The following is a 12,742-nucleotide window of genomic DNA, read 5'->3' as shown; positions in this document are numbered from 1 at the left end:
TTTTCTGTGTAAAAATTGTTTAGGAATATTTTGCATGCTTCATGGTTTTGGTTACTGTTTCTGTAAGCAGTCTGTATTTTTAAGTTGATGCTGAAGTAAACACTAGCTGAACATTACCCTTCAATGGCTAGGAGACCAGTGACTTTGTGATGTCACAGCTATCCTTCGATTGCTAGGAGACCACTGATTTCGTGATGTCACAGCTTTTTGACTTTGAGGACCTTTGTGATGGCCTAGAGAGTTTCTATCTGTAGGCCAGCCAAGCAATTTTTGAAGTTGCGATGTGTAGTCAGACAAATGAGAAAAGTATCTGAAGAAAGATTTCTCTGAGATGGCACATATTCCTTCAGAAATTCAAGATGGGCCTCCTAAGGATGAATCAACTGATTCAGAAACCTCCATTAGATCTTCTTTGTATGATTATACACTTACTAGGGACTCGGTTTTGAGATCTATGATTGAAGAATATGCTTTTCAGGCTTTGTCTGAGGATCTTGTGATAAAAAGGCCATGCTACAAATACTCTGTCTCTGAAACAGATGAGGTGAATAATTTTCTTTCACTCACATTTCCACAAAAACTTTGGAATATAGTTGGAAGTGATCAGTTTGAATCTATTTGGTGGGATGAGAGAGGCACATGCATAGTGATCAATGAAGAACTCTTTCAGAAAGAAGTCTTGGAAAGAAAGGCACCTTTCAGAATATTTGAAACCAAGACTATGAAAAGTTTAATTCAACAGCTTAACCTTTATGGATTTAGTAAAAAGCGACAAACTTTTCAAAGGTCTGATTCACGACCTGTCTTTCTGGAAGAAGAAAACAACATCTCTCTTTTGAGTAAGGTATTCCAACATTTTCACTTATTGGCAATATGTAAGATTAAATCATGTGACCCTAGAAAGCATGTTCATATATGTAGCTATCATTGAAAAGTTTTATTTTTTGAAGTTGAGAACAGCTGGATATGTTAAAATATTGGATGTTTAAAAAACTTTCCTAGCAATGTGAAACCAGATACAAGTCCTGAAGCTACTTAAAGTAGTATTTACTGTATATATACAACATATTTTTCGTTGAGGATCATATTCTTTCTAACATGTTACCCGTTAAACTACTAATGGAGGTGTTTTATTTGATGCTATTTAGTTGATTTCATTAAAGGAACACATTTTTATAACTTAGCTTTGCTTGTCAGTTTTATCTTGGTACTCCAGTGTTCTTGCCTGGAGAATCCCAGGGATGGGGGAGCCTGGTGGGCTTCTGTCTATGGGGTCGCACAGAGTCGGACACGACTGAAGCGACTTAGCAGCAGCAGCAGCATAAAGAAACTAAATAATGTAATCCTTTGATTTTAGTTACAGACCTACTATAATCCAAATTTCAAAAGAGGTCATCCTCAACTTTTATTAAGAATGAAAAGAAGAGTTGGGATTAACAATGTGTCTCCAATATCTTCATTAGTGCAAGATAACAAGAAGCATGTTAAAGCAAGTGTCAACAAAGATGATTGTAACTCTGAGTTTCTTCCAGAAATTAGTAGAGAGAGCGCGTTTTCAGCCTCCACAAGTTTAAGTGTGCCTTTCATTACAAAAGCCTCATACCATCCAGACTGTCACTAATACAAATGCCCTATCTCCATGTGACTTACCTAACCCATCACCAATATCAGTTAGACAAACAGAACAGATTGTGGTAGATCAACCTGCTGTTTTAAAAAAGTTGGGCATTTTTAATTGGCACTCACATAGCAGCTATACTCAAGTAAATGGCCATGTTGAGGACTTTGCTACTACAACTGCATCTACTTCTCAGAACCACATTGTATCCCCATTACAGAGCAGTTATTCCAGACTGATGGTGGGATCTTCTAAATTTCCAGTCAGGCATAGCGATATGTCAAGCCATGACAGTCCTTTTCTTAACCGGCAAGAGAGAGGCAACTTATGGTTCTCAGTGCCAACAATCACTTACACATCTGCCTCCTCTCTTTCGAGTCAACTCATCAACAATCATCAGTATATGAAAACCATGCTAATTAAAACTGACCTATCAAATATGTGTCAGATTATGGAGCCTGAGGAAGATTGAACATTACGTTGGGAGATGTCAACAAATACCTACAATTCCTGTATTTGAACAATAAATTTACATGTTCATCTTCATAGTTTCATTTTCTCTTTTCAAACAAAGAAGAGTAAAATGAGGCTTTAGTTCAATGGTTGGCGACTTTACTGCACGGTGTTCCAAACTCTTCCGTTCAAGAAAGCATTCGTTATGCATCCTAGGTAAATGACACCTGATATAATATTTGTACGCAAGAAAATGAGAACCAAGGGAAAAGAGGTAATGGATGTAAAGTCATTTCTGAAATCATCCCTGCTGAAATGAAGGAGTGTCTAAATTAGGATGGTATGGGTGAAGAAAGAGATGCAAATAAAATTAGAAAAATGAAAATACACAGTATGAACTTCAGTGCATTCACATATTATATTCTATTAGTTACTGGTGGAGTCTTAAGAGATGAGACAGCAGATTGTTTTCATTATAGAAATTCATTTCATCCTTGAAAATATAGATATTGTAGCACATCCAAAATCATGGTCACAATTATACCATCACTGTGTTACCAAAGATAGCATGACATAATCAGTGACTGGCCCATGGTCAGCACAAGGTATGTACTTTACAAGTCGTATTCTATAGGGTCATTTTTGCTCTGCTGTCCTTAAGGTACGTCTTCATTTCCTGACACCAAGATTCCACCCTATAATTCCAAATGCATGTTTAGATGTTGCTTATCTTTCCCCACAGAGACAGAATAAATTCCTGGTGGTTACTGCAGCACATCAGCATGGCTAAAAAGTTCTTGCAAGACATGATATCTCTTTTCCTTAGTAATTTCATTATTTTTCTCTTCTGAAGCTACAGTCACACAAATTATTTTCAGTCATGCTAAGCCCCGTCTCAAAACTTTGTCTCAACTCTTTCTTGGGGTTGGAAGGAAATACTCTTTGCCCCCTATGAAGGAGAGCACAGATATCTTCAATGTGTTTTGGGTCTACCCTCTTTACTTTATGTATCTTTCACATCAGCTGAAACATACAGCCTGCATATGACACATTTTAAGTGCTTACTGAATTCTCAATAAAGAAATGTAATAACCAATTGAATGTTCTACACATTACTCAACAACGTTCTATAACCTGCACTACTATCATAATTTACCTTTCCTATTTACTGAGAAATTTTTCCAAGTTGATAAATATTTATTATATTTACATGAATGTAAGAATTCTCAGGAGGCATGTATTCCCATATTTGGAAGAATATTCCACGTTTTGATGTGATTGTTTTCTTGTGTCGTATTGTTGTGTCAATCAAAGTCTTTGGCATAGACAAATAGGAGTAGCTGCTTTGCTGGAGTTCCCTTGCTTTTTGGAGGACCCAACGGGTGTTGACAATTTAATCTCGGGTTCCTCTGCCCTTTATAAATCCAGCTTGAACATCTGGAAGCCCATGGTTCACATTCTGTTGAAGCCTGGCTTGGGGAATTCTGAGCGGTTCTTTGTGAGTGTGTCAGATGTGTGCAAATAAGTGATAGTTTGGACATTCTTTGGATCGCCTTTCTTTGTGGTTGGAATGAAAACTGACCATTTCCAGTCCTCTGGCCACAGCTGAGACTCCCAAATTTGCTGGCATATGGAGGGAAGCACATTCACAGCATCATCTTTTACAGTTTGAAATATCTCAACTGAATTCCATCACCTCCACGAGCTTTGTTTGTAGTTATGCTTCCTAAGTCCCACTAGACTTCACATTCCAGGACATTGGGTCCTCAGGTGAATGATCACACCATCGTGCTTAACTGGGTCATGAAGATCTTTTGTGCACATTTCATCCATGTATTCTTCCCACCTTTTCTTAATAGTTTCTACTTTGGTTACATCCGTACCATTTCTGTCCTTTATTGTGGGCGTTGTTTTTTTTTAATTTTTATTTAATTTTTAAACTTTACATAATTGTATTAGTTTTGCCAAATATCAAAATGAATCCAGCACAGGTATACATATGTTCCCCATCCTGAACCCTCCTCCCTCCTCCCTCCTCCCTCCCCATACCATCCCTCTGGGTCGTCCCAGTGCACTAGCCCCAAGCGTCCAGTATCGTGCATCGAACCTGGACTGGCATCTCGTTTCATACATGATATTTTACATGATTCAATGCCATTCTGCCAAATCTTCCCACCTTCTCCCTCTCCCACAGAGTCCATAAGACTGTTCTATACATCACTGTCTCTTTTGCTGTCTTGTTCACAGGGTTATTGTTACCATCTTTCTAAATTCCATATATATGCGTTAGTATACTGTATTGGTGTTTTTCTTTCTGGCTTACTTCACTCTGTATAATAGGCTCCAGTTTCATCCACCTCATTAGAACTGATTCAAATGTATTCTTTTTAATGGCTGAGTAATACTCCATTGTATATATGTACCACAGCTTTCTTATCCATTCATGTGCTGTTGTGGCCATTTTTGCACAAAATTTTCCCTTGGTATCTGTGACTTTCTTGAAGAGATCAGTAGGCTTTCCAATTCTATTGATTTGCTTTATTTATTGGCACTGGTAACTGAGGAAGGTTTTACCTCTCCTTGCAGTTCTTTGGGGCTCTTCATCCAAATGTGTATAGTTTTCTTTTTCTTTTTTTCATGTGCTATCCAGATTGATTGTTATATAAATACAGATTGAGAGGAAGCAGTTAACATTCACTTTCTATTTCAACACGTTCCAAATTGATTAAAACAATGAATCAACATATTTTGCATTTTAAAATAAAATAAAAACGTTTATAGGTGTTGCAAAATTTTCCTTTAACAGGCACTGCCAGGAAGAATGATGAAAACGTTCCAGAAATAGTGGCAATAGTTACAAAACACTGTGAATGTTCATTTTTCCCTCTAAAGTTTTATTATTTTATTTTTTAACTTTACAATATTGTATTGGTTTTGCCATACATTAACATGAACCCGCCACAGGTATACATGTGTTCCCCATGCTGAACCCTCTTCCTTCCTCCCTCCCCATACCATCCCTCTGGGTCGTCCCAGTGCACCAGCCCCAAACATCCAGTATCGTGCATCGAACCTGGACTGGCGACTCATTTCATATATGATATTATACATGTTTCAATGCCATTCTCCCAAATCATCCCACCCTCTCCCTCTCCCACAGAGTCCAAAAGACAGTTCTATACATCAGTGTCTCTTTCGCTGTCTCGTATACAGGATTGTGGTTTTCTTTTTCCCCTTTTTGTTTAGCTTCGCTCCTCTTTACAGCTCTTTGTGAGGCCTCATAACTTTACCATTTTTCATTTCTTTTTCATGCAGATGGTCTTGATCACTGTTTCCTGTACAGTATCATTAACCTCCATCCAGGTCTTCAGGCACTCATCTATCAGATAGAATCCCCTGTATCTATTTATCACTTCCATTGTATAATCATAAGGATTTTGATTTTACATGTACAAAATATATTAATTCCCTATATCTTGTAGGGAAATCTTCATCCAGATTTTCATCTAAGAAATACTGAAAACTCTATATGGTATTCAGGATACACATGAAATATAGCTGTTTGATGTTTGCAGCTTAGCTTAGATCTTAATTTCCGAATCACGGGAAATTCTCTTTCATGTGTACAAATCTGGAAAATGTTTCACATGTGAAAAATTGAGAATTCATATTTCATATGAGAACATTTCTCCCCAGATTGCCAAATTGGAAATACACAGAATTCCAAATCTCATATCAGAAGAACTTCCAAACATTCTTGATGAAAATATAGAGAATTTCAGAGCCCAAGCATGAAAATTTGTGGGAAAATTCTGTATTTCTTGTAGGAAAATTAACAGGTTTTTCAAATGTTAAATAGACAGTATTCAATATTTCATGAAGAAAAGACCTCAAAAATATTTTCAAATGACAAATATGAAAAAACTCCATGTTTCATGTGACCATGCTTGGATATGTGAAATAGACATTTTTGTATTTCCTGTCAAAGAATCTGCATCCAGATTTTCATAACTCTAATGTAAAAAAAATCCCACACTTTCTGCAGAATATTTCGTGTCCATACTTTCATGTATGATGTACACAGAATTCATACTTTAAGTTGGAAAAACTTTCTCCAGATTTGTATATGTGAATAATGGAGAATTTTATGTTTCGCACCCTGAAATCTTCATCTAGATTTCATATGTGAAACTGAGAATTTCATCTTTTATGTAGGACTATCTCATTTCAGATGTCTATACTTGAAACAGATAATACTTTCATCAAGAGGTGCCTTAATTACTGTATTTCTTCTTTCATTTCGGTGTTGTCATTGGGATAACTAAGGTTATTCATATCGCCCACATAAATTTTGTTTCTAACTTGACCTTCATCTAGATTTTTATTTTTTCATGGTGTTCTCTGCACAGAAGTTAAATAAGCAGGGCAACAATATATAGCTTTGACTTGTTCGTTTCCCGATTTGAATCAGTTCATTGTCCCGTGTCCAATTCTAACTGCTGAGCCTTTACTAGCATACACGCTTCCCAGTAGACATATAAGGTATTCTTGTATTCTTATCTCTAAGAATTGTACAAAATTATGTTTCTTTCTTTCTTTCTTTCTTTTTTGGTTTGTGTGTGATTCACAGTGTCCAAGTCATTAGCAGAGACATTTAAGCAGATATAGATGATTGTATTCTATCTGCTTGCTTATTCTGTGATACAAACATCAATTCATATATACCTCTTATGATGAAATAACTAACTACACATTCTTCTGTGTGTGTGTGTGTGTGTGTGTTTAATTTTATTTTTTGGTCACTGCTGTCATTTTCTCTCTTTTTTCAATTAGTCAAGTACCAACTGGTAATTTCCTATGAACGTGCCATCTTATTATACAATAATTAAATTATTCCCATGGCAATCTCTCACCTTTGATACCTACTGAATGGAGTTGAGCTTTGAGATCCAAAGTCAGACATTTGTACTCTGGGAAAATGTCAGGAATGTTCAAAAAATAGCTAGAGATTTTCAAGTGCTGCCTTTTTGAGCCCAATTTTGCTATTATATTTTATGTGGGAAGTTCTGCATTTCTTCATGCTGATGACAATTCCTCATTAAGAGAAATTTCCAAGGGGGGAAGAAAAAAAATGACAACATAATATGCTTGATTGCATATTGGAAGTCAAAGTAGTACCAGTTACGTGTGTACATAAGCAACATCCCATCAAACAGATTAATTCATGGCAACTAATGTTTCATGTTTTTCTGTCAAGGAAAAAAGAATAATAGAGTTTGCCAGGAAAAACTGAGAAGTTCCAAGAAGGCAGAAATGTAGGCAGATGTGAAATGCAACTCTCTCAATGAATGAATCACAAATAATACTTCTGCAAGGACAATAGTTCTCCCACAGCATCAGATAAATACTAGCAGAAGACTCTGATCACCAGAGTGTCCCATGTGGGTTCCAGACATACCTGAGTGGAAAGGAATGAAGAAGGGAGAAGGAGAATAAGAGGAAACAAGACAAAAACTGTGCCGCAGGTGGGAGATGGAGAAGCAGGAAAGAGATTTCCAGAATGAGGCAACCCCCTTCACTAAAGGGTAAATTACTTTGGACTGAAAGGGAACAAGGTAAAACAGCTGATGAAATATAATTTGATAGAGCAAGAGTCACACAGACAATGTGTGCCGTGGCCCTATATGGTCCAAACTGCAATGCAGCTCAGCCAGTATGCATGGGGTCTGGAAGCTGGAACATGGGATTTAGAGGGATCCTGGGAGAGGACTGCTGTTGACTATGTGGAAATGGCCTGATGGAGCAGGTACGAGTTGTGTAGCAGGGAATGCCTTTTGAGAATTCCCAAACTGCCAAAGAGGAGGTACTGTGTCACACTCAGGAGGCAGAGATACCTTGGTAGCCCCTCACCTTCCCACCTGTTAACACCTACTACAAGGCAAGAGAAAGACTAGCAGAAGTACCACTCATGCTCCTGCAAACACAGGCTAGAAAAGGATCCCATTAAGGCAAAACCTATTCTGCATATGGCTGCTGGCTCCGATTCATAATTGGCACCACCATGGTTCCAGCATTCCAAGCAGCTGTACCACCTTTTGTGCTCATCATGGCAGACCCCAGTGTGCCACAAGTGTCTCAGGGCAGACTCATTTGGTGACCACATGTGACGAAGGATGAAATTTACACCTGAGGCCCAGGGACAGAACCATTAAGGAAGAGGATTAGGAATCTTCCCACAAGTTTTGCATGCTGCAGATTAAATACACAGGATTAATGACGCAGACCCTGTGTCTATAGAATACATCAAAAGCTGAGAAGAGGTCAAATGGAAAAAAAAAAAAAAAATCCCCAGGCTCAGGCAGCTGTAAGAACGCACAGGAATTATAGAAGTTTTGAGTCTGAGGTGTCCTTAGAGAGATGCAGAGTCCAGTTCTCTCCATTTTTGGAGAACTTCCCAAAGAGCTGTAATTGTCCTCTGGCTCATGCTGAGCACTAGGGCACTGACAGATGAGACACTAAGAAATATGTATTATTCTTTTGATGAATTGAATTGTTGTGTTGTTTGTGAACTATTTTTCTCAGTTGTAGGCTTCTTTGTTACTACACATTGATTTGGCTTTGAAGATTATTTCAACCATATTTTTATTTTTTGTATAGCTATTTCTACTTTTACTTTGGTTTCCTATTTTCTGTGCCTTTTGTTGCTGTTGCGTCACTTCATTCTTTAACACGGGTATGCCTCTCTATCTTAACTGTGGTTTTCTGTTATTCTGTGGGGGCTGTTCTGATCTTCTTGTCAGATTTGCTTTCTTGATTCTTCAGTGGGCACTCTGCTCTGATGGTGTTTTTTGCCTTGAGATTTACTTTATTGGCTCTCATTATGAATCTGTTGTCTTCTCTATAGTGTTTATTGCTTGTGGCACCTTTTATTTATTTATTTCACTTTTATCTATCTTACTTTTTTAATCTCCTCAATCTATCACTATGCCATTGTGGTTTTCTGGGCGTAAGTTGAGCCTGACATTTTTGGCTGTCATCATCTGAGAGGGTAACAGGCAGGAAGGCCAGGGATCTCCAAACAGAGGAATTGGCCTGAAAGTATCAGACATTTTTATCTCTCTTAAATAGCAGGAGGAAACAAACTAGCAATATTTTTTCCTTCTTCACACAAATTTAAAAGGAGGTTTCTCTTAAAATGTTGTGTTGCCAGAATGACACCTGGTTTCATCTGAAGTTAACTATTCTTAAACCTTGAGATAACCAATGCATTTTTCTTATGGAAATGTTTGTCTTAAACTATGCTAATGTACTATGCTTTTACCCCAAACTCTGTTCTCAAGTCAGTTCCTCCTAATGGCTCAGAACCTACTTGACAAACCAGTATGTCATACTCAGATAGTATTTCCCTAATCTATGTAAATGAATCTATTTGTATGGTAATCTGTCCTTCTACAAGATTCAAGTTAATCATTTTATGGCTCGGGATGAACCATCTGATGCCAAGATTATCCCAAAATGCATCTTATGTGTGAGGGGGCCTGGTACCACTCAGTTTTAAAACATTCCTTTCTTCCATTAAGAGACTGCTAGTGACTATATAACATCCAGCTGAAGACTAGCAGGGGGGGTACTCTTTCTGCCCCCTTCTGATGTCTATGTCAGAAGTTTTCTCTATCTCATTGATACTTTAATAAAATTTTATTATACAAAGCTCTGAGTGATCCAGCCTTATCTCTGGCCCCGGATTGAATTCATCTCCTCCGGAGGCCAAGAATCCCGGCATCTTTGCATTCCATTACAACTTTTCACACTGAGACCAGGATCATGGGACACTAGAGAATTCCTGTCTACACTGAATAATAACTGCTGGCAGTCTCCTTGAAGGCGTCTTAATCTCAGATGCACTGCACCCAACTGCCTACACAACCCAGGGCTGATGCCTGACACCACACAACAAGCAAGACAGAAAAACACAACCAATCATCAGCAAATAGACTGCCTAATGTCAGACTAATCCCATAGACACCTACAAATGACACGAACAGATATGGTCCCACCATTAGAGATGGAAGACTCAGCTGCAGACTCAAGAAAATACTTGTCAGTCTCTCCAACTGCAAAGCTCACACTAGCCACTCAACCAACTTTATCGACTTGGAGTGGAGACGAGGAGCAATAACTATTACACAGCAGTTTGGGAAGAAATGACGATCAACACAGTAAGTAGGGAAATGTGAAGTCAGAGAAATATGTTGTAGGCAAAGGAATGTGGTAAAAACTCAAAACATAGTGAAAGAAAAAGTGGGCAGGCTCCCTGAAAATAACTTGGATGCTGTGGTAGTAAAGGTGATAAAACATTATAGGAATGGAGAAAAGACGAGAAACATCTCTGGAGGGACTAGAAAAATGAATAAGTAACAAACAATTAACAACACACACAAAAAATGACTTTGGTCTCCTATATGCTAATACACATTGTTGTACAGCAGAAGCCAACACAACATTGGAAAGAAATTATCCTCCAATTTAGAAATGAAGTTGGAAATGAAACACAAGTGTTCAAAGGCACAAGAGACCTGACAAAGTTAATTGATACCTATAGGACATTTCAATGAAGCAGAGCAGAATGCACATTTTTTCTAAAGTGAAAATAAAATATCGTTAAGATATATCACAAAGGGGATCTCAAATCAAGCCTTGGTAAATTTGAGATAGTGGTAATGGTATGAGTCATTTTTTTTTAACCACAATGTTATAATTTACATAGCAGAATTTGAAGGTGAGGACTGTGAAAAACACGAATCCATGTAGATGAATAAATACAACTCTACATGGCCAAGAGAAATCTGAGAGAAAATGAAAGAAAAATCTTAGAAGAAAATAATATTAAAAAACACGATTATCCAAAAGTTATGGAGCATGCTAAAGCAGTAAAAGAGTGAAGTTGATAAACTCTACACATCTCAAATAATCAACATAACCTTAAATATAAAGCATTTAGAGAAAGAAGAAAAATCAGGCAAAATTTCCCAAAGTAAATAGAAGGGGAAAAAATGATAAAACTCAGAGCAGAAATTAAAGAAAAGAAATGATAAAAAAAAAATCTAAAATCAGTATCACTAAAAGGGGTCTCTTGGAGAGGAGAAACAAAATAGACAAATCATGGTCCAGACTTATCAAGTAAAAAAAGACAACAAATCAATCAAATTTGACATGATAAAGGATGATATTATAACTGATATAACAGAAATAACAAAGAATCATAAGGGACTATAGCAAACAACTATAAGTCAATAAAATTTAGAATCTGAGCCATGGACAAATGCTAAGAAATTCAAGTAAGAAGAAACAGAAAATATGAACTGAGCCATTACAAGCACTAATATTGAAACTGTGATGAAAAATTTCCAGTTGACAAACATAAACTCCAGATGGCTTCACATGGAAATTTTACGAACCAGTCAGAGAACTGCTAGAACATGCACTTCTGAAACGCTTCCAAAATTCTAGAGTGGAAGGAAAACCCAAAACTCGTCCTACAAGTTCACCATCACCCTGATACCAACACCGAGATAACACAGAAAAAGAAAGTTAGAGACTAATATCTCATAGATGAACAGAGGCAAACATCCTTAGCAAAATATGAGCAAAAAATTCCACCAACACCATAAAAGGATTGGACACCATAATTAAATGTGGGATTTATTCAAGATATGGAAACATTCTTCAATAGCTGCATATCAATGTATAGTGAAAGATTAAAACCATATGATCACCTCAAGAGTTGGTGAAATGTTTTGAAATAATTCAACAAGTGTTTGTGATAGAAGCTCTCCAAAAACTAAACACAGCACAAACGACCTCAACTTAACAAAATCACACAGATCAAAAGTACAACAACATATCACCCCACACCATTCCGAATGGCCATCATTAAAAAAAAAAAAAAATACATCAGGGGACTGTCCTGTTGGTCCAGTGGCTAAGACACCATGATCCCTATGCAGGGGTCCCAGGTTTGCCCTTGTCATGGAATTAGATTCCACACAGAGTAATTGAGGTTTGTGTCAACCAAATAAAGAAGTAATATATATGTGTGCATATTAATGCATTTAAGTGGAATCCAGAAAACAGATGCTGAATAATCCATTTGGAGTGTAGGAAGAGATGCAGTCATGGAAAACAGACTTGTGGACACAGTGCAGGAAGGACATACCAAGTATGTAGTAGATAGCTGTTGTTATGGAGTGCTCTAGTGGAGTTGATTTTGGAGTAGGAGAGAAGGCCAAAGTGGGAGATGGGAGGACTGCTCAAAAGGGAGGCTCACCTGTATTTACTAATAACTGATTTATTTTGCTGGGCAGCAGACACTAACACAACATTGTAAAGAAAGAAAATCAGTCCTTGTCTAATTTGTGCTAGTGACAAGTAAAGCATCACAGTGCATGTCAATTAAAATGTGTATCCAGGATGGCTTTACGATGTATAGGCAGAGAAAAAGCAAAAAAAAAAAAACAAACTTAAATGCAGAGCTATGTTAGCCAGAATAAATTCAGACTCTATACTTGTGTCCCTTCACTTCACTAATTTTCCATTGTTTCTAAAATAAAGAACGGCTTTCTAAAAGTAAAGTAAACATATATCATTATATATTTTCATAAACTGATGTCA

At 37.2% G+C, this 12,742-nt stretch overlaps 1 protein-coding gene across 1 annotated transcript; it reads left to right on the top strand.

Annotated features, from left to right (window-relative positions):
• Positions 1 to 326: 326 nt before the first annotated feature.
• On the top strand, positions 327 to 2,751 carry LOC132344540 (heat shock transcription factor, Y-linked-like). Its single transcript, XM_059884228.1, is given in 4 exon segments — positions 327 to 844; positions 1,358 to 1,588; positions 1,590 to 2,017; positions 2,733 to 2,751. Coding segments are annotated over 4 exon segments (1,191 nt in total). The 5' UTR covers positions 327 to 331.
• The last annotated feature ends 9,991 nt before the right edge of the window (positions 2,752 to 12,742 follow it).

Source organism: Bos taurus, chromosome Y (assembly GCF_002263795.3).
Source record: "Bos taurus isolate L1 Dominette 01449 registration number 42190680 breed Hereford chromosome Y, ARS-UCD2.0, whole genome shotgun sequence".
NCBI classification, from domain to species: Eukaryota; Metazoa; Chordata; class Mammalia; order Artiodactyla; family Bovidae; genus Bos; species Bos taurus.
Note: the sequence above shows the minus strand (reverse complement) of the source record. Positions and strands in the feature narration are given on the sequence as shown.